Source organism: Sprattus sprattus (genome assembly GCF_963457725.1).
Source record: "Sprattus sprattus genome assembly, chromosome: 2".
NCBI lineage: Eukaryota > Metazoa > Chordata > Actinopteri > Clupeiformes > Clupeidae > Sprattus > Sprattus sprattus.
In genome coordinates, this window is record NC_137921.1 from 67,381,911 (window position 1) to 67,404,909 (window position 22,999).

Consider the following 22,999-nt stretch of genomic DNA (forward strand, 5'->3'; position numbering starts at 1 on the left):
TATTTGCAGACTGGGATGTCAGATAAAAAAATAATATATACATACATACATACATACACACACACACACACACACACATATATATGTTTATATATACATTTGTATATATATATATATATATATATATATATATATATATATATATACACTATACACTCATACACACACACCATCTACATAGGTCCCTTCTCTTTATGATACATAGGGTTTATTGGCTCCACATTGCTGTACAAGAAGTCTGATGCAATGTGTTGCCATACTTTCTTTTGCACAGGTTATTGGTGTGTGTGTGTGTGTGTGTGTCTCTTTCAGTCGTTATCAAGAAGAGAGTCATTACATATACAATGCAGCTGAGGCAAAAACTGGGTGTAGAGTGTAGACAATGCACCTTGGTAATAATATTTAGCTAACACAAAAACAGACATCTTGTACTGATGTAAAATCAGTAGACATGAAACTCTCAAGCCAAATGGTTGCTGCCAACACTGAGACACTGGTTGTAAAGAGCACGGGTTTTGCAATACTGGAAGACCCAATGGAATCTCAAAAAAGCACAGCCAGAAATACCACGAAAAATGGAAGGAAACCTTAAGTCATTCAATCCTGGGCAATCACATTCCATTTTACAACCACACCACCCAAATACTGTTTGAGAATGTTACACCATCAATTACATTAACTTTCATTCTTCTGACCTAGGAAAATACCTATCGGTCAAAGGTTCATACACGACCACGCTGTGTGCTTTTAATCAGTCCATATGAATTCTGGAGATTACATTTCCTCTGATGGCTCGTCCAGGGGAATAACATCAAACAAGTGTGTGTGTCTGAAAGGTTTAGCAGTTACCCATTTTTTCAGCTCCATGATGGGCAATGTGCAAAATGTGTGTGTATGTGTGCCCTCGTTGTTGGTTCACTCAAATGGATGCTACGTCACAAAGGCAGTGTAATGATCGCCATGGCTCCTTGATAACCTGCATTTCCTCTCATGTCTCCATAAACGCATTTATTACTCATTGCAAGGGCTGGACAATGATATAGGAAAGATCTAAGCTTTGCATATTCAATCCACCTTCCTGGTGTGGCTCATCTTCAGGACACCTATACTTCCTGTGAATAATAATTCCAAAACAAAGGGGGATCTGTCAGAACAATAGAACACATTATCCAATCGCACTCCCAATTTATTTTCAAGGAATAAATCCACTGCTACAGACCTGATCAAATCCAAGTGAAACGTTCGTAATCCGCCCAAACAGCACTAATGGGTTGAATAGGCTATAAGCTACAAACTCACTCTCCCCGTGTATTCTAGGGCCAAGGCTGGGCCTAGGGGCTATCGCCCTGAGCTTGTCCTACAGGTGTAAGGTGTACAAAGGTTCTCTTCTCTACCAGCACACAGAAACTGGCCTCTGTGCCCTCTAGGTCAGCGTTCCACTGATGGGGTGAGGAACAGTTTCACCTCGCAGGTGAGAAACCTCACTAGTCCAACTGACACACTCACACTCCCTGTTGCCTTAATCCCGCATCTGTGGGGATGGATAACAACTAATGAACCAAGACTTAGTATAACGTGCAGATAGTAATGGTAGACTATGAGCAGCTTCACAGGGTAAGAAACATACTATGCTTTACTGTGCATGGATGCTGAGGACACTACTGCATCTTGAAAAAGGGTTCAGTATGATGCATAACGCGTTCTTAGTGATAATACTACCTAATATGATCAGTAAGAAGGACATCAGTGATGGAGAAATTGAGCACAACATCCTCCACCTCTGAAAACACAAGCGGGGTGTTACTGTGTTTCTACTGCCACCCTGTGGCTCAAAGTAGATGAAGCATGTTTGAACATACAAAGGGTTTGATTCTTTCCAGGACACCATTAGGAAAAACAGTTTGCGTGTGTGTCTGTGTGACGCATAGACACAGACACAGACACAGACACAGACACAGACACAGACACAGACACAGACACAGGCAAGGAATGGCATAAAAGCCAATATACGACACCTTTGCATACACCTTTTATCGCAAAACAAGTTTTATTTCTTATTTCTTGACTTTTTAAAATATTTTTTTTTCTTTTACACTTCCAACCCTTTAAAATCTTAATTTCATTATTATTTTTTCATATTTAAATCATATCAAACCAGGGCCGTCATAAGAGAAAAGAGGAGGGCGGTTGGGTTGGCTGAGATACTGAAACAGAGGGGGGTAAGACTGAAGACTAAAGCTGGAGTGAGGAAACACACACACACACACACACACTCTCTGTTACAAAAAATCAAAATAAAATAACACAAAAATAAAATAAAACGTTTTTTTTTTTTCTCCTTGAAAACACCACATCCTTCAGGAAAGACAAAAAAAATATCTATCAGAAAATACACTGGATACCATTAAAAGTAAGTGCTCTTATACACTCCTCTCAAAACACTGGCACCCCGTTATTTTTTTTGTGTGTTTTTTTTCCTGGTTTATGGACTTCTGCAATAGGATGCAACCATCTCCAAACCCAAGTCCTTGTGGTCCCCCTACCATGCTGGTTTTTGCTTTGTCCACATCACTGGCAGGCTTCACGAAAGGATGCCTAACAGACCAGGCAAGGCGCTGGTACAACTCACCAGCCAGGCCAGAGCCAAGTCCCCAAGACAACCGATTTAAAATGGAGACTAGTCTCCAGAAATGGTGAAAGCAGGACCGGTCTCAAAGCATTCTCAAAGTCCCATCTTAGAAAACATACTACTGAACTGGATTGGGAATACCACACTTCGAAACCCGATTCTTCGAAAGTCCTCGTCATCAACAGCGCCACCTATCTGGTTGGAGGGGGCCCGTCCGGACAGCTCTAAAATTCGTAAAGGGTGATCACACACACATCCACATATCTATATCAGTTCCTCAGGGATCCCTTCACGTAAGGGATAAGGGTTAACACGTTAGAACACAAACCAGGTCGCTGCCTAGTTGTTGTTTTTTTTGTTTTTTTTTCCCCAACACATATAGAAAAATAAAACTCCTTCAGGGATGGGAGAAGGATCGAGGGGTCAAGGGGTCAGGGGTCAGGGGTTGAGCCACACACTTGAGGCCAGCCTTTAAAACCTGACAGCGGATTGGCCGAGAGGGCGCCAGTGCCTGACTAGCACCAACCAATGGATGTGGATGTGGATGAGGAGCTGAGGTGAGTTTGAGGAGAGGAGAGAAGTGCTATTGGTCTGGAGGTTTCTGAAGACAAAAATGCTGGTTTATTTTACAAAAGTCTACTGAGGCAGAAGGGATGCGGAGCCATTGGTCAAGTGAAGGAAAACGAGGCGACTGATGGGACGAACTTCTTTTCCTCTCCCTTCACTTCTTCGATTTGTTCTAATGTTATTCCTCCCCCCCCCGGGCTGGTGTCCTGGGAGGGGAGAGACGCTTGTGTTCGCCGAACAAAACATCTTCGCTGAGGCGCCATTGGGAGAATTGGTGAGCGAGGCCTCAGTTCTTCCTCTTAGCTGCTGGCTTTGAAGAAACAGGGGGATTCTACAGTCCCTTTCTTTGCAAATAATTCAACAAGAGACAAAATAAAGGAGGAACAAAAAAAAAAAGAAAAAGGATAAGACATGGCCTCTGCTGGCTCGGTGAGCAGGAAGAGGACATTAAGCGGCGACCCCGACATCAATCGATCAGGGTTGATTATCATTATCATTCATTTCATTCTTCTGTACTAGACTCCAAAATGAATCAAAAACCAAAAGCTCAAAGCGGAGTGCATTCAACTCTTAATCTTCCCACAGGTATACACAATTCTATAGCTTGTTCAGTCGTTGTTTTTTTTTTTTTTTTGTTCCTTCTTTTTTTTTTGTAATTTTCATTTTCCTTTCAGTGTAGTTGTCATCAGGAGGCTAAAACAAGAGAGGATACAAATATTTACAGTGCTATTGAGACACAAAATCAAAAAAAAAAAAAGGGGGGGAGGGGGTGAGTGCAGTGGAACTCTACAGTAAAGTAAGGAGCATGGTATGAGGTGAGACGTGTCTCTCTCCCTCTCTCTCTATCTCTTTCTTTCTTCCTCCCTCCCTCTCTCCATCTCTCTCGCTCTCTCTCTCCATCCCTCTATTCTTCTCTCCCAGCAGGTGAGGGAAATGTGATTGGAAGGAGGACGAGTGAGGTGAGGTGAGGTGAGGTGAGGGAGAGGAGGGTGGAGGAAGGCTGAGGGCGTTGCTGCAGTGTTAGGTGGGGATGACGGGGGCGACGGGAGCGGGGGCCGGGGGGGCGGGGGCGGAGGCGTCACTGTTCTGGATGGCCCTCCTCAGCTCCAGCTCCTCCAGCTGCCGCCACAGCTCCTCACGGTCCTTCTCCTTCTTCTTTTCCCTGAGAGAGAGAAAGAGAGAGAGAGACAGAGAGAGAGAGACAGAGAGAGAGAGAGAGAGAGAGAGATGAGAGAGACAGAGAGAGAGAGAGAGAGAGAGAGAGAGAGACAGAGAGAGAGAGAGAGAGAGAGAGAGAGAGAGAGAGAGAGAGAGAGACAGAGAGAGAGAGAGAGAAAGAGAGAGAGAGACAGAGAGAGAGAGAAAGAGAGAGAGACAGAGAGAGAGAGAGACAGAGAGAGAGAGAGAGAAAGAGAGAGAGAGACAGAGAGAGAGAGAGAGAGAAGGGAGAGGTAAGAGGGACAGAGAGAGAGAAAGAAAAGAAAAGAAAGAGAGGAAACAGGGAGAGAGGGAGAAAAGAAAGAGACAAAAAGAAAAGACAGAGAGAGAGAGAGAGACAGACAGACAGAGAGAGCGAGAGAGAGAGAGAGAGACAGACAGAGAGAGAGAGCGAGAGAGAGAGAGAGAGAGATGAGAAACATCACTGAGGTCATGGCACTCAGTGCTTTCTCAGGGTGGAGCAAGTGCAGAGAGTGGCCTACAGAGGAAGTGACATGACCATGACAGACTACGCCTCTACACAAAACATGCTGATGACACTTCCTAGCCACATGTACTGAGGTGAACTAAGACTTGATGATGGTTCATGTGTTACCAGCATTGGTACATTTATTATGAGTCTCTGAACCGCTCTCAATCAATCAATCAATCAATCAATCAATGGTATTTGTAAACCCCTGATTGATCTGGGCCTCACTGGCCGAGCACACGGCTCCTCCAGCACTCACCTCTGGCGCTCGGCTTTGTAGGTGGCTGCCAGCTCGTCGAACAAGGTGCTGTTCATCTCCATGAAGGCTTTGAGCACGTTGTAGATTAAAGCGGAGATCGCCCTGTGGGGGGTTAAGGACAGGCAAACAGCTCAGTGAGTAAAGTATGCATTCAGCTCAGTGAGTAAAGTATGCATTCAGCTCAGTGAGTAAAGTATGCATTCAGCTCAGTGAGTAAAGTATGCATTCAGCTCAGTGAGTAAAGTATGCATTCAGCTCAGTGAGTAAAGTATGCATTCTGCTCTGTGAGTAAAGTATGCATTCAGCTCAGTGAGTAAAGTATGCATTCAGCTCAGTGAGTAACGTATGCATTCTGCTCAGTCTTAAGGCCAATTTATGGTCAGAGGCGCAAGCGCAAGAGGCCCTGCAAGCCCCTTGCGCAACCCTTGCGCGACTTTTCACGTCCTGCGTGCGTCGGGCGACTTTTCTAGACTTCATTATTCTACGCAAGCCTATTGTTCTGGCGGTGAATTGCTGGAATTTCGTGAAACGCAACGCGTAAGCACGTAGCAATTCATGCTCATTAACTGAGTATATCTCGGCCTTTTGGGTCGTTTTGGACAGACCACTCTGACAGACAGAGGCTTCTGTGAACTTTTCAACTCATAACAGTTAGTCAAATTTTTACATTCTTTAAAGAAGCAAAAACAAAACCCTGCAAAGACTAGCCAAATTTGACACCAATCTGTCCCAAGGACTGAACCCCCACCCCACACACACACGTGCGCCAACACACACACACGCGCTCCATTACACACACGCGCGCCATCACACACACGCGCGCCATCACACACACTCACCCACCAACACACACGCGCGCACCAACACACACACACGCGCACCAACACGCACACACGCGCGCCAGTACTCACGGGTTCCAGTGCTCTTTGGAGATGCGGTAGAGGCTGGCAAACATGATGGGCAGGATGATGTTGGAGTTCTCCTCGATCAGACTCATGATGTACTCGTTGTTCCAGTAGTAGAGAGCACGCTCTGCCACCTGACACACAGACACGGACAGACAGTTAGTCAGTCAGTCAGTCAGGGCCAGCTCTGATAGAGAGGGTCACTGTGTGATACCTTGTCTTTAAAAACACACACACACACACACACACACACACACACACACACACACACACACACACACACACACACACACACACACACACACACACACAAGGCAACCAGAGATCCAGACCTGGAAGTGGGGGCTGGACACACATCTGGAGATCTGCTTGAAGAGGTGCTCCTGAATCTTGACAAACTGGGCGGGCTCGATCACATCCAGGATCTCCTCTAACTCGCCCAGAAACATCACCTGTGGGACGACACACACCGGGACACCCAGTCAGGACTCACAAATAAGGGAGACCCCACACACACACACCCCACACACACACCCCCACACACACACACACCCACACACACCCCCACACACACACACACCCCCCCACACACACACCTCCACCCCCACCCCCACACACACACACACCCCTCCACCCCCACCCCCACCCCCCCCCACACACACACACACACACACACGCGATACAAACTTCATTGTATGCAAATACAATGACAAAGGCTTTAATTCACAATGTAATAAATGAGCATTATCAGTAAAATAATATGCAAAACAGTATGTAGTAATGCCGTATCTACATCTTGATGCAGCTATCTATCATAGAACAGACTCTATGACGCTAATCTAAAGTAGTATGCATAATGCCATGTCTACAAAAAAAAAAGGGTGTCAACGGGCTCAAAGACAGCCTAACTGACTGACCTCTTTCTGACTGCATGTTTTGGGCCAGAATTTCAGCAAGCCTCTGATTACCTGAGAAATGACAAAGACATGACAAAGATTGACGAGGAGGATCGACGCGATGAGAAGAAAAAACAAAGTGTGTGTCTGATCAAGCAGGTCACTTACTGGCTCCGTTAACATTGGTTCCTTTTCTAAGAATTGTACAATACAATAGGCCAACTGTGGGAGGAGGAGAGATAAGAAGACGAGTCAGCAGGAAATAACAGAAGTTCATGATCAGTGTTCTACATGGAAAAAGATGAATTGTTTTTACTGATATAAAGAGTGTCCACTCAAAAAAACACATACACAGACAGAGAAGGAGGGAAGAAAAGAAAGATGAATTACACAAACGAAACAAAGACAGTTGAAAAAGAGATAGAGTTAAAATAGTCCAAACAGCACTAAAGGTCATCTCCCCAGCAACCGGCGTGCCTCACATACCTGTGCGTGGAAGAGTGACAGGCTCTTGACAGTGTGCAGCGGCAGTAAGACTTTGACCAGGAACTGCTTGTGCTCGGCCTTCAGAGGCAACGCAAAGCCATTGATGATGCTGGAGGGGGGAGCGGAGAAGAGAGAGAGGCAGAGAGAGAGGGAGGGAGAGGGGGAGAGAGAGAGGGAAAGGCAGAGAAAGGGAAGGAGAGGGGGAGAGAGAGGGAGGGAGAGGGGGAGAGAGAGAGAGAGGGAGAGGGAGAGGGGGAGAGAGAGAAAGGGAGGGAGGGAGAGAGATGAGAGAAGCACTGAGGACATGTATTCATCCACATCCACATTCAATCATTTAGCTGAGCACTTAGACTCGCTCATCATCAGAAGCAGATTACAGAGGGCTGACTGTTGGGGGCTCACAGACCGCTGACAATCTCTTAAATACCCCACCTGTTAGGCTGCTCAATATATGTCCATTACACACAAACAAATTAATAACAAAATACATAATTATATTGAAAACTTTACAACAACTTAACTGAACTGCATATTTAAAAGCTATTAAAAGGACTGCATACATAAAAAATGAACCTAAATACCAAAAAAATGCCAAAAATATATGAAGAAGAAAAAAAAAACTACATAAAACCAAACAAGACCAGAAAATGAAAGGCTGCAGAAAACTCTAACAAGATGGCGGTCTGGGTGCTGGCCCCGGCCCAGACAGGGTTTTAACCTTCCTGAGGTTCAGACTCTTGCAGACCCAGCTCTCTGCAGCCGGCGCAGGGGACCAGGAGCGTAGCACACTCTGACAGAAGCCTGCTCAAGATCAGCGTCAGACTCTTATGTATCGCCTTACTAATGTATCCGTTTGAAAGTCCAAGGAGGTGCTTAGTGGAAGAGGGGGGGGGGGGGGGGGGAGGTGGTCGGGGTGCTGAAAGCCTCTTGAAATGGCTGCTAAAAACAGGACTGGCCAGACACAGACATAAACAGGCATGATGACCGTATGGAGGATGTGATCACTCACCTGCCCAGGATCTCGAGCAGCTCAGCCACACCACTGAAGTGCTCCGTCTCATAGACAAAACTGCAGGGACCAGACAAGGAGAACGAGAGGGCAGAAGATTAGAGATCCCAAAGCAGTAACAAGGGAGGAAGAAACCAGGAAGGAAGGAAGGAAGGAAGGAAGAGGCAGAGAGAGAGCGAGGGAGGGGGAGAGAAAGAGTGATGGGGATATAGAGGTGTCAGAGCCAAGAAATGGAGAGAAAAACAGATAGATAGAAGCACACACACAGACACACACACACACTCAAATAAACACAAACACACAGATAGAGTGCACAAAACCAGACAGAGAAAGACAACTTCTCAGTGACAGGCGTGTAGGCACTGCTATTCACTTCAAAAGCATGTTGCAGAACAAATGTAAGATTTCACAACAGGCTGGGGGGCTCACCATAAGAAAATGTTGTTGATCTGTTTGCGGATGAAAGCACGCAGGCCCAAGAACTTCCCATAGATTCTGTGCAGAACCGTTTTCAGGCAGTCCCTCTCACGCGGGTCCTCACTGTCAAAGAGCTCCAGCAGCTATGGGAGAGAAGGAGAGAGGGAGTGAATGGTTGGAGGACGGAACAGAATGGAATGCATGTGTTGATGGTTGATGCCGGGAGGTAACTGGAGGTAACTAGGGTCATCATATATTCAGCTCATTAAAGCACAAATGATAACTGCTAAATATCTAACAGGGACTAGAGGGTGTAGGTGAACGTTGTTAATGAGTAGAAGAGCATGGATCTAAACCCTCAATCTATGTACCCTCAATCAGGGCATTGCTGCAGAAGAGCCCTGTGCTCAGTTCATACAGAAGCCTCCTGTTACTCTGTGATACGGAATCAAGTGAATGCCATAGAAAAACCTAGAATCTGGACAAAACTTTTGAGTTAAAGCTCCACAGATGCAGCAACCCATCTTGGAACTCATTTGCGTGCCATCAACCTAGCGAACACTGATCTCAGTTCAGATGTGTTTTCAGGCTGCTGCACTCCAGGCCTTGTTAGGAACTCAGTGAGTGGATCATTGACTGGCACAGGGATCACAGGCCTAATCCCATCATCCGCACTCGCCTCCGTTTTACACGTCACAACGCCTCATTCTGCCTTCATTATTCCACCTGTTCGACTTATTAAAGGTGCACATGTCTGTTCTCCACCCTGCACGTCTTCTACTGCCACACTGTATGCCTAACGCCTACATGTCAACATGGCTGCCTTATTGGCTTTAAGGCACCTAATGTAGCAAATTGAGAGCTTTATAAAAAAACACTCTGACTTTGATTAGCTCTACTTGGAACAGGAGTAGATTGAAGATCCACAATTGTGAGTAGCTATGGATCTGCCAAAGCATCTGCCAAATGAATAATGTAAAATGTGCAATGAGGCCCCAAACTGGGCATTAACTTTTCTATGGTTCATCTCTCCACTAGGGGGCCCTCACACCACCTCTCAAGCCAGAGGTGCCATACCCTTAGTGATTACTCTCCAGAAAGTTGGTGTGAAACTTTATCTGCTTGTTCCATTACCCACATATAATCAATCTCACAGACAGCTCCTGGTCAGTCAACGCCTTGTCAAATCTGACCACGGTTCCCTCCCCAAATTGGTTGGCGCCCCATGGAGCCCTCCCCGTTCCTGCAGGGGGGGAATAAGCAGTTCTTCCTGCCTGACACCCTACCCACCCTGCCCGGTTCCCTACCCACCCTGCCCGGCACCCTAGCCACCCTACCCACCCTGCCCGGCACCCTAGCCACCCTACCCACCCTGCCTGGCACCCTACCCACCCTGCCCGGCACCCTACCCTCCCTGCCCGGCACCCTAGCCACCCTACCCGGCACCCTAACCACCCTAGCCACCCTGCCCGGCACCCTACCCACCCTACCCGGCACCCTAGCCACCCAGCCCGGCACCCTAACCACCCTAGCCACCCTGCCCGGCACCCTACCCACCCTACCCGGCACCCTAGCCACCCTGCCCGGCACCCTACCCACCCTGCCCGGCACCCTACCCACCACCCTACCCACCCAGCCCGGCCCTCTCACCTGCAAGACAAATTTCTGGTCTATATGCTTCTTGGCCACGCTGGGCTGGAACTCCTGGCTCTCCAGGAAACGGATGAAGAACTCATAGACCAGCTGCGGGGTGAAGGGAGAGAGAGGGAGCAAGAGGAGGAGGAGAGAAAAATATAAAGAGAAAAAATAGGCAGAGAAGGAGAGGCAGAGAAGGAGAGACAGAGGAGGAGGTAAATAAGTCATCAGCTGCACAGCTCAGTCAAACTACATCAGAGTCAGGCTGAGGGTTCCTTCCGCCTAGTCCTGGTTCTCACTCACACACACACACACACACACACACACACACACACACACACACACACACACACACACACACACACACACACACACACACACACACACACACACACACACACACACACACGCACGCACACACGCACACACGCACACACGCACACACGCAGGCGCTTTCTGCTTACGGTGTTTTACAGCAGAATCAGTAGTCTGGTTAATTAGTGAATGGCTACGATTTCTAAAGGAAAGATTGCTGCTATGATTATGCTTGAGTGTGTGCACACATAGCACACTGCCATGGCTGTGTGTTTGAGGTAAGAAATAAGTGAGTGAGTTTGTGTGTGTGTGTTTGTGTGTGTGTGTGTGTGTGTGTGTGTGTGTGTGTGTGTGTGTGTGTGTGTGTGTTTGTGTGTTTGTTTCTGTACCTGTAAGTGAGGCCAGGAGGCCTCCAGTGTGGGTTCGTCCTCCTCGGGGTCAAACTCATTGCTGTCACTGGGCGGAAGTGTCCGGAAAATGTTATAGGACACCTGAGAGAGAGAGAGAGAGAGAGAGAGAGAGAGAGAGAGAGAGAGAGAGAGGGTTGGAAAGAGAGAGAGAGAAGGAGAGAGAGAGAGAGAGAAAGAGGGATGGAAAGAGAGAGAGAGAGAGAAAGAAAGGAATGGAAGGAGATGTGATTGGAATAAGTCAGCAGTGGATTAAAGAGTAGGCACAGGCTGTGGTTTCATCTGACAGATACCATCGCATGCAGCTGGGCTACTTGGCCAAGGGAAAGAGGTGACGGAGTGTGTGCGCGCGCACACACACCCTCTCGCTCACTCACATATGGTACACACACACTCACACAGTCCCCCAAACGGATCGCTGACACCACACCATAGAGCCATGGGTGGTCCAGCTTCACTTTCAAGGGATTAGCATGCCAGCATGTATCTTTGTAAGGATATAGCTTACAAAGATGTGACATGTGAATGCAGAAGAAGAAGCAACAAGCATTTTGACGTAAGCCTTGAAACCCAAAATGTTGTCCATGTGAATTCATGCGAGTCGGTGTGAAAAATGTAACCCAATTTGGGCAAATTTAGGGTTGGGGCCGTCGTCATGGGGTTATGTGTCTGCTGACTGTGACATGAGGGCGGAGTGATGACTTATCGTGATGGCTTTTGCTGTGTTCTGTTTGGTGTAATACTCAAGTATACTTCAAATTGAAATTTGAAATAACATTTTCAATGATAAAAACCCCCACAATAGCCTATTGTTTACGATAGATTAATTTGGCGTTTCTATCATTGATATCAAAATATATAAGTCTCTTTTTGACAGTTGGTACATTTGTTATAATCAACATAAAACCCCAGTGTTGGCTAGCTTATGGGTCTCTCTCCTCACCATCTTGACCGCCTCTGGGTAGGTCTGCTCGGTCAGGTAGCCCCGGCTGACGGTGACGTAGTCCACCAACTCGTTAAGCGTGGAGCGCTTGTACTCCTTCATCTTGAGGTCGGACAGCGTCTCCATGAAGTCGAAGAGTGTGCCACACTGTTGCAGCTTCTTGACAAACAGCTCTGGCTGCTCCTGCGCAGACACATCTGCACGAGAGGGATGGAGAGAGAGGAGGGAGAGAGAGAGAGAGAGAGAGAGAGAGAGAGAGAGGGGTGGAGAGAGGGAGAAGGAGGGTGAGGGGGAAAGAGAGGGGGGGGGGGGGGAGAGAGAGAGAGAGAGTTTGTTGTTGTGATTGCTGATATTTGACTAATCACAGAATTGATTGCATTTACATCAGCAAGAGAGAAAGAGTGCACGACAGAAAGAGTTAGTTGTTGTGATTGTTAAGAGTAATCACAGAATTGATTGCATGTATTACATTTTGCCCCCTCTTTACCTCGTTAAATATCTCTTTTGTACTTTTCTCCTTCTCTTTATTTTGAGTCCGAAGGTTTGTTAATACTGTGCTGTACTTTGTTACACGTGTACTGATAAAACGACACGAGAGACAGAGGGAAAAAGCAAAAGTAAGACAGACAACCAAATTGCTTCATGAAGAACCCATGGAGTCTTGTGCTTGTCAGAAGCGTGCTTGCGGCCTCTGCTTGACTGGTTTGCTCCTTCACCTTTGCAGCCGGGGAGGGCCTCAAATACCTTACACTTGGGTGAGCAGCAGAAGCCACTGACCTTTGGCCTAAAATAGAAGAACTACTTGTGTTCTGCGATGGCAGACCACACCATCAGGGCATGTTTCCAGGCAGGGAAAAAAATGAAAAGGGAATCTTATGAGTGAGGATTTGAGGGGATACTGAAAGGTTTTGAGATGGCATGTGTATTTCAAGGCCTGAGAGGAATGAAGGAGAGATATAGATTGCGAGGGCATGTGTGAGCATGTGTGTGAATGGGTGAGTTGTCATGTCTGTGCATGAAGGTATGAGTACAATGTCTGAGTGTGTATGTGCTCATGTATGCATGCACTGGTGTGTGTGTGTGTACATGTCTTACAATGTGTTTGTGTCTGCATATTTAAATATGTGTGTGTGTGTGTGTGTGTGTGTGTGTGTGTGTGTGTGTGTGTCAGAGAAAGCAGAAGGTCAGACACACACACACACTCTTTTCATACACATTCTGGTCTGTCTGCATTCCAAGAGCATCTTTGTGTGTGTGTGTGTGTGTGTGTGTGTGTGTGTGTGTGTGTGTTTCTGTGAAAGGCCTGATCCCACACTTGAAAAGTAACATCCGAGGAGTGCTTCCCTCAGGTTTAACGGCTTCTAAGTGACTTAACGCTTCCGTAGTGTCAGATGACAACCCCAGATCTGGCAGGCCCTCGCACTAATTAAGCTTTATCAACCTGTTCAGGACGCTCATTACTGGCCCTCATTACGCTGTACTCGAGTAAAGGTACAGTTTATAAAAACAGGTCAACAACCTTCACAATGATTATAAACTCCAGCTATTATCAACATGAACTGTATGAACTGTGCTACCTTCAGTTACCTCCACTTGACCCACAAGTAACGTGGTGGACCTGAAGATCACGGGCCTACCCTTATCGCTTGTACGATCACATGGCTCTCCTCATCCTGAAGCGTGGTCTGATATTAAAAGTGCCCTGACAAAACCCTCTCAGTACGAGAAGCCTTATCAAGCTGCTTAGCCCATCTTTTACAACACATTTATGAGGTTTACTCTGTCCTGGAACAAGCCAGATGGAAACCCTTTTCCTCGTAACAGCAGATTTCAGGATATTAACTAAAAGCCTGGGCAGTCGTCACCAGCGTTAACTGCCCTATCTCAATCCCTTATGATTGATTGACTGTAAAGAAATCTGATCAGCTGTCGTGGCTACTGTTGAGATATCAACAGGGTTCAACAGCCTATACTCACCTCTGGCCACATACACCCCCACTCAGCACACAGTATACTTTTAAGATAAATATTATGTGAAATAGCTTTATTATGTGTAAGGTAGCAATACAGTTGTAGGGTTGTGATGGTGGGATTTTTGTCAAGCACATCTTCTCGGCATTTATTATACTACAACTAAGGCATTACACATGGGATAATAACAAGCACATGTGTAAGTGTTGCAAGAGGCCCTTCAAAGGTGTCAGATCCAGATTCATTGCAGCTACTCCTTCAAGTGTCTATGACCCTCTGTAGATGCGGTGGACCTCAGGAGTGAGCGTATGGTAGCCGGATGTTTCTAGAAAGCGTACCTTTGAGCAGCGCTAAGGGGGTGAGCTCAATGGGCTTGTGGTGGACCTCTGGAGTGAGCGTATGGTAGCCGGATGTTTCTAGAAAGCGTACCTTTGAGCAGCGCCAAGGGGGTGAGCTCAATGGGCTTGTCCTGAGCGCGGAACTGGGACGAGCTCTGTGCCCGTCTCTGCCGGGCTCTCCGCACGGACTTGCGGGTGAAGCCGTCCACCTTGTCCACCGACGGCGGTCCGGCTGGCGTGGACGACATGGCCCTCTAGAGGAAGACAAGACAAAGAACAGGAGGGAGGGTCACAGAGAGAACAGGGGGTCAGTTTAGTAATCAGAAGGTTGCTAGTTCGATTCCCTGTCGAAGTGTCCTTGGGTAAGACACTCAACCCCTAATAGCTCCTGAAGTGCAGTGTGCCATTAGTGTAAATGTACAAAAAATTGTATGCATCCTTGTAAGTTGCTTTGGATAAAAGCGTCTGCTAAATGAATACATACATATACATAGAACAGGGGGTCAGTCTTCAAAGCACACCTGCCTGAAAGCATTACAGGATAAACATCTACCTTTGTGTTATTCTGTGACAGCCAAGTTGTAAAGTAATAAGCTCAAAGTACAGTATGTAGGGAAATATAAGCAGAAATGGATTATAGTATTATACTACAGTAGATATTATACAAAGATGTAACCTTGCATGTTTTTATTCTACCTGGTGGCCACCGTAGCTTGACATATAACATCAGAAAGGGAAAAGTATTCAGTCAGTTGCAATCTAAGGCCTCACTGCTTCATGCCACTAAATATGCCACTTCATGCCACTCCTACATACTTTAAGGCTAATTGTGGCAAGTTATGACAAACTACACTAGCCAATAAAATGTTGTCAGTCAAGGGTCAGCTGGAAAATTCTTCGAATCCTTTCACACTGCCTTGCTACGTGTTTTTGTGTTTTTGTGAGTGTGTGTGTGTGTGTGAGTGTGTGTGTGTGTGTGAGTGTGTGAGTGTGTGTGAGTGTGTGAGTGTGTGTGTGTGAGTGTGTGTGTGTGAGTCTGTTTCGCCTGTGCTTGGCTGAAGCACTCAAAGTGTTTGTAGTGATGGCTTCTGAGTCGCCAATACTTGAAGAAGGACCAAGCGTATGATCCTCCCCAAGCATAAGCTCGGGCAGTCAATGACTGGCCGTGGAAAAGCCATATTATTTACACCAGGCGGGTAGTAAAGTCCGCATTTACAGTCAGCATGATTCACACAAGCCATGATAAAAGAGAGATGAACGGCGTCTAGCGTCTGCACAAATGGTTACATTGATGACACAAGGAATTCTAATCTCAGCACAGAACAGGCAGTGTTGGACAGTTTAGCCTACTTTATGACTTCCCGGCGCGTCTGAGGAACAAGTGAGCTAAAAAAGAGCACTACTTCGTTACTTGATAACGGGAATGTTCAAGTTCAAGTTTATCGGTGGCATTAAGAGGGGAAAAAAATCAGTGATCCAGGTCCCTCATCAGCGTTACTGGAGAATGATCCGGAGACACTTGAGACGCAGCTAAGGAGTGCAAGAAGGGGAAGGGCAGTCGGAGTGCTGCTGCCTCTGCTCGGTGTGAAGGGCATCTGTCACTGCTACACACACCATCACTCTAGAACTCCAGGCACACGTCAGGGGTGGCCTACAAAAATACACACTGACCCAGTCAGCTAAACCAGCTACTAGCAATGCATGGCCCCCACCACACCACTGCTCATTCAGACACAGGATATAGAGCCAGGCCTACAAAGTGAGCGTTAGGAACAAGTACAAATCCTAACCTGCAAGACACTCTTGAATTGCATTAGCAACTAGGGAATTATGGATAAATGTCATTAAAACCACAGGCTTTTGCCAATTGCATTTTAACATTAGAGGAATAGGGAAACACTGTTTGAGAAAGAAGAGGGAAGAAAAACGTCTCGCTTCTTTCAGCTAAGCAAACCCTGCCTGACGCATTAAGACTCAGAAAGGGCCATGCCTCCCACCAGCCCCTGCCGAGGGGGGCGTCCTCGTGTGGAACATTCTCTGTCACGGGGGCAACTGCGAGCGGGTGGGGGGGGGTTGGGTCCTTCGAGGACAGCGTCTGTGTGTGTGTGTGTGTGTGTGTGTACACTGGTGGGTGAGGCACGGCTGAGTGTGCTGGGCTGAGCGGGACAGGATAGGGCAGAGCTGGACCACGCAGCGGCACTGGCAGCGGCACTGGCAGCGGCGGTGGCAGCGGCTCTCCTCCTTACGTAAGCTTCTGCTCGGTGTGTCCCCGGCAGCCGCACAGGGGGATTAAGAGCGACCACAACCGGGACTGACGGGAAGTCATCATCATCTGGCTTTTCAGCCCCTCCTCCTCCTCCTCCTCCTCCTCCTCCTCTAGCCGCCTCCTTCTAAGTGGAGCCACGGATCAACATCTGCCCTGGATGGGCTCAGTGCATTGGGCTGACGAGTGATACACAGTGCTGTGACGTTTGGCAGTTGGCTGTATCAGAGCACAGGAGAGCTGCGTGGCAATCAGCTTTTCTCTTTGTCCCCGGACCGATGGCACAGAAAAAAATATGACATAACCAGGGAGTGCCTAGAATACGCCCACAGACCAACCCAAGGTCTATCTCCAGTGGACCCAGCGCTGATCAGTGACGAGAACGGGGAGGGGGGGGGGATGTGCAGTAAATCAGGCCAAAAGGGAGGTCATGGATTTAGTCTGCAATCTTGTCTCAATTCACCAGCTTGGCTTGTTCAGTTAGTCAGATGCAAAGAAAGGCGTAATATGACCTATGAACGAATGAGTTCTTACGAGGCGGAGTGCATATGAGAGAGAGCAGCATTCTGAGGCTAACGTATAGACGAGATGAGTAAGCAATAATGGATAAAGTAATAGCAACGGATGCATCACATAGGATTTGTGTTCAGCTGGTGCTTTAGCCTGTGTCCCTGAGAGGTTAGATCTGGTTAATCAACGTAATGCCAATTCTGCATAGGGCGTAATTATCATTACTACTGCTGTTGCTGTTTTTCCCTTTGTTATATTATCATGCAATGTAATGTATTATTCTCAATGGCTACTACTTAAAGGCTTAGTCTTCGATTCTAATCCCATACACTTTTTGCCAGACTCACTGATTTGCTCCTTACAGACCTGTGTCTGTCCATTCAGTGTTGGCACAAATGGGGAAACATAGTGGCTCAGACCGAGCCATCAGCAACCCAAGCTAATCAGCACGGAAGGGAGGGGTGTCATTTAAATGGCTGTCAACAACCATTTGCAAAACCAAAAACAGAATCACAAAACTGCATCTTTACCTTACCAAACTTGCCTTTTAATACACCTTGCTTGAAAGTTACTTCAGATACAAGCGTCTGCTAAATGAAAAAACCCACACTGAGCCATAAATCAACTGGGAACCACCTGAAAAGAATCCTCCACAGTACTCAAAGAATACAAACACACTATCTAACACGCATACTTCACATTCTTACTTAGCAAAAACACTAACGCTGTACATTTTCAAGTTCTCCGAAAAATCCATTTTAATGCTTTAAATCTGGAATTTGTGTATGCTCTGTGAGGCGTCTGCACTTTGTCCACCTGATGGGTGTTTATGTGGCTGTCAGGTTAACAGGGCGCCGCTCTAGTGGAAGCAGCACCAGTGCCTCTAGCAGGCCGCAGGGTGAGGTCCCGTCTAGCGTTCACGCTCCACCTCTGCCCATGTTAGGCTGTATGCGTGCGTCTGCTCCAGGAGACCCCCGACGCTCCTCCTCGGCTGGAGGAAGTTAAAGACAATAAGCAGCAATCTGATAAGACGAGGCAGGCAGCAGGGGGGGAAATGTGGGGAGAGGGTGGTAGTTGTTTTGGAGAGGAATGGTCCATCCTGGACACAAACCGTTGCTTTAGCAGATACTGTTAACACAGGGTCCACCAAGCAGAGTATTCAACAGAGTTACTGGCCTGCTGGTTTTTCAATAAGACATTTTTGATGAGCACTAGTTTTGTGCTTTTCATGCACTGCAGATTAGCTGCCAATCCACTCTGGCGTCACCAATGCTGGAGGAGACGCTAACATAAAGCAACAGCCTTACTTATCTTACTATGACTTTTAACTTTGGTGAGTCAACCTTCAGGAGAGGAACTTTCTTAAAGGGAGAAATCTAAAGAATGTGGCCACCAAATCATTCATTAAAATACTGAACATAACCCAGATAAAGAAAGTGAATGTGTGGCACTGACTAAGCAGCTCTGTCATAATTACAGTCATAAACAGAAGGGACTTTGGCAGATAAAGGCACACGAAGCTGCATCTGACCACCGCGTGAGAGCAGCTAGGCTACAACACGCAGCTGTTTCAAAAACTCTCTGTACATTTAAATTAGATATAGGCTACAGTAAAGATGAGGGGCTATCTCTGCCAACAAGTCATCAAATTACGAGAGGCCACACCCTCCCAAGACGGACAGTGCCTGTGCCAATGTGAATGGTGACAGTGGCACACTAAGGATACCTGGGGATGAGTGCTGAAATAAGCAATACCGACAGACAGCCAAGGGGGACATTTGGGATTATGTTTTGAATTAAACCTACCTAAAGTCTTTGCATTGGCCAGGTTATACGTTGGAGTTAAAGTAACACTATTAAACAATTTGACACTTTTCGAGGAATGGTTTTATAGGCAACTACTTTGGGTACCATATTCAAATTAATTTTGATAGCATATAGTCATGTGAAGGACAGATCAACACCTGGGTCTTCCCCACTAGCCATCCAAGCTATGCCCTATGTAGTTTTGTGTAACGGGCTGGAACCCCCTGCAGAAATGGAAGAAAAGCTTTCACACACATGACATTGCCAGCTATACTGCCAAAAGACACCAGTTAGTGTGTTGGCAAGCTTCTATCAGTATCAGCTGGGCTGTTTGCAAGTTTTTTTTCATGCCTTTTAGGTAGTTAGCCTGCTAGTTTTGGAACAGAACTCCGTATTGCTGCTTTAAGGCACGGTGCAACATCACAAGTGATATCAAAACATGAGCTACACGTAGGCAGGTGACAAAAAGCAAAAGCACCTGATTTGAACTAAATAAGAAAAGTGCATATCATAACCTTGTCCTCAGAACTCCACAAAAAAACATGTAGCAGCAACACTTTGGCCTAGTCTTCGAAGAAAATCTATGAGCATGCACAGCAGTCAGTTAAGAATTAGTTAACCAATAAACAAGGAGCTGGTGAAGCCAGTATCAAATACACCACATTTTCTTTTTCTCTCTTGTGCTTCATACATTAGCCTACCCCATAGTCTTTCAAACATAACCATGTTCGAGAATCACTGATACCCAAGTGACAAGGTAGGCTTTGCCAAAAGCAGACAACAGGAGAGGTGCCTGAATGGTCTCGATTGTCAGCCTGCGAAATGCATGCCTGCAGCTGTGTGACAAAAACAGGTGTGAGGCAGGTGGGCATTTCACCAACACAAACGATACATTGCAGATAACTGAAAAACAAGACTGATGAAATGTCAGGAGAAGATGATGGAGGCACTTTGACAGCACCAAACATCACAAGGGACACAAATTGTTTCATGCAGATGATGTTCAAGCCATGCTCTGTGACTGCAAAAGCCTACCCCAACACATCCGGACCCAGACTTTACAACTATGCAGCTAGAGACTTCTTTAGACCGTCTCTTCATCATGCCCAAACAACGAGAAATAATAATATATATTTTTAAACTTCTAAGAAAAAAGGCTCTAAGATAGACTGGATAGAACATTCACAAACTAAAACGTTACCGTTAAACGCATTGTGCACTAGTATCAACTTTGCTCCTTTCTGAACTTCAGAAAAATCAGACGACGACATACCTAGGTAACTCTCTGATAACTTGTTTAAATTAAGTTAAGTTTACTCCAACACAGCTATCAACAATATTGACGTGAGCTTTCTTACGACTGCTGAGGAAACAGTACAAGCTAATAAGCACTTAGCAGCAAATTCAGTTGGTGGACTCATAACAAAGCTCAAATACAAAACAACTTACGTTACTATAATAAATGTTCCTAATACTTCACCCTTCAGCAATCTAGCAACGTGTTGCCAAAATAAAGTTAGACAAGATGGACTGTCACTGTAAGTTAATGATTAGCCAGCTTGCTTCCCAAACGATGAAGTTGAAAAACTAAATTAAAAACCATAAATACAACTTTAGCCAGCCGATAGCCGGCTGTTTCGATTCATTGGCAATAATCGCTATCGTGACACAACTTTCTCAAATCAATGCACTTTCAGATATTACTTGATGTTTGTGATTAATATGAATTCAATTTATGAATGCATTTGCTATATTGATACTGAACACTGTGCTGGATTATGAAATCTAGAAATCCACTAACGTGGTTTGGATAGCAATCCTAATCTAGCTACACTAACGTTTCTAAACGTAACTTGAGGTATGTACTAGCTAGCTACCTAGCTCCTTACATTAGCTGGTTAATGCTTGGGATATCACAAGCCCCAGGCGAAACAGCTAACGCTAGCGATCGAAGTAACAGCAATTCCCTGGTAGCAGCAAGCTCGCTAAAGTCAACGTTAGCAACTAACGTAGACTTTACTAGCAAAGATAACCAAGTTAGCACTGGTCAACGCTAGCCAGTTACTGTTAAATGATGTAAATTGTGCATTATATTACAGTTTTACCAATATTCAGATACGTGTGAATTCATTCAAACAAAAAAGTGCATACAAAGATATCGTTGTTTACCTTGATTTTTTGTTGTCGATGTCGTGTGGGGGTGGTAGCTAGCTCGTCGTCAGCTAGCTACTACTTGTATGGAACAGTCCCGTGTGAGGATGTTAGCTAGCTAGCTAGCTGGAAAGCTAGCTAACGCCTAATTAGGGGGTCTCTGCAGCTTGGTTCTTCGCGGGACAAAGGTAATTCTAAAATAGTTATCTTGTCCTTTTTGGATAACACAACTCACGCGTACCGGCCAGCCAGTGAAACAACCGCTGGCAAGCCAACATTAGCGTGCTAGCTTACTAGCTAGTTAGCTAACCAGACGAAATAATCCTCCTAGTCTGAGACTGCATGAATAACAGCATTCGGAGGGGTACGTGTTGTCCCGACAAAGAATTCTAGATACATCCCAGTTGTAGAGAATCCACCTAGTTGTGAGTCACTCTGCAAAATAACTTAAATATATTTCACTCCTTCTAATTTCCGCCAAAAATGAGGTTTCATCACTCTATTGTGAATATTTCAACCCCAAATACATGGTAGCTGGTTACTTGCTCATAACAGAGGATCATCCTAACCTGCTAAAATTGTTATGGAGTGACTACGTACTGATTGGTTGTTCAAAATAATGAACACGACTGTGGTTGGTTGTAGTACCCTTCCATCAACTGACTCCAAACATGAATAATCAAGATAGGTTGTATTTAGAGTAGACCACAGGCAGGCGCTGAAATGTGTTCCTTGCGAAAATGCGGACTTCATATTATAATATATATACCCATAGTAATGTAGAACATACATGTATATATAATAGTATGACGCTCAATGGTAGTTTAGAAGACATAGGGCTGAAAAGTGGCGAACTTCTTCAGCATCATTGCTACTGTAGAGACTACAAAAAGGAACATGTGTAAGATTACGTAAGAAAATAGGTGATACTGGTGGAAGGCTGAATACAATGTACACTAGTACATATTAAATATGAATGGGAATTCTAGTAAATAGGATAGTCTCTGTTATTGTGCAATATTCTTCCATATTTCGTTCATGTTAAAGTATTAAATATATGCCATACATCCTGCTCCCTTAAATGCATAGGCTGTCGGCAACAGTATGCTATTACGTAACATAATATATAGCCCACGCCTACCGGTATGATGTACAGTGCATGTGAGCTCAACTAGTCTTCTGCAAGCGGCTGTCACATTTCAACATTAGGGGGCAGCGAAGCACTGCAGTTTTCATCGTCGGTTAGAGCAGAGGTCCTGTTGGAGATGAGCAATCATGACAACAGTGGGGTGTCACACGTGCTGGGTCAAAAGATCTTACGATGAAGAAAGAGTAGACCTGTTAAACCGATGGTCTTTTTTTGTTTTTAAATAATTCTGTGGCAAAGTTACAGAAATATTGCTGTCCCACGATAGAGCGGTATCATAAATACATACAATGTTAAACTAATTTGCATTTTATGCATCTGGATTCCTTGTTTATGGTGCTTTTTAAGAAATACGTGTAAAATAGAAAAGTATGTGTAGAATGCAGTTGTACTGGTGAATGTTGACTTGAAGTCGTCTGTGCTGTGCCATTCCAACATCTGTAAAACTAAAATATTTGTTTTACCAAAACTAGGCTACACAGGTAGGAAAGTAAGTAAAATGAAATAAAAATTGTTTCTTTAACAATGAGTTAAATTCAACTGGACCTTCCTTGGGAGATTTTCTGTGAGTGTGAGCAATTGAGCAAAGATTCCTAAAGCCTTTAACAGGTCAATGTCAACATGCCACGCTGCAGATAACCCCTTTATCTGTCTCGGT

At 45.6% G+C, this 22,999-nt stretch overlaps 1 protein-coding gene across 1 annotated transcript; it reads right to left on the reverse strand.

Moving 5' to 3' along the window:
• Nucleotides 1-2,098: 2,098 nt before the first annotated feature.
• ppp2r5ea (protein phosphatase 2, regulatory subunit B', epsilon isoform a) lies at nucleotides 2,099-21,742 on the reverse strand. The gene is made up of 14 exons (XM_080860537.1): nucleotides 21,213-21,742; nucleotides 14,556-14,718; nucleotides 12,156-12,352; nucleotides 11,195-11,296; nucleotides 10,506-10,598; nucleotides 8,868-8,998; nucleotides 8,439-8,498; nucleotides 7,430-7,538; nucleotides 7,112-7,165; nucleotides 6,965-7,015; nucleotides 6,380-6,499; nucleotides 6,054-6,181; nucleotides 5,143-5,244; nucleotides 2,099-4,358 (listed from the first exon to the last, which is right to left on the reverse strand). Exons 2-14 carry the CDS (start codon nucleotides 14,710-14,712, stop codon nucleotides 4,217-4,219), a joined length of 1,446 nt encoding a protein of 481 aa, XP_080716663.1. The 5' UTR covers nucleotides 14,713-14,718; nucleotides 21,213-21,742; the 3' UTR covers nucleotides 2,099-4,216.
• Nucleotides 21,743-22,999: the final 1,257 nt, after the last annotated feature.

What these genes read in the sequence shown, in the direction of transcription:
- ppp2r5ea (XM_080860537.1), bottom strand. Translation starts at nt 14,712, where the DNA reads ATGTCGTCCACGCCAGCCGGACCGCCGTCGGTGGACAAGGTGGACGGC. An exon ending in TGTCACTCTTCCACGCACAG is followed by an intron (nt 7,166 to 7,429) that starts GTATGTGAGGCA and finishes CTCCTCCCACAG; the next exon opens with TTGGCCTATTGTATTGTACA. An exon ending in TCCAAAGAGCACTGGAACCC is followed by an intron (nt 5,245 to 6,053) that starts GTGAGTACTGGC and finishes AACCCCCCACAG; the next exon opens with GGCGATCTCCGCTTTAATCT.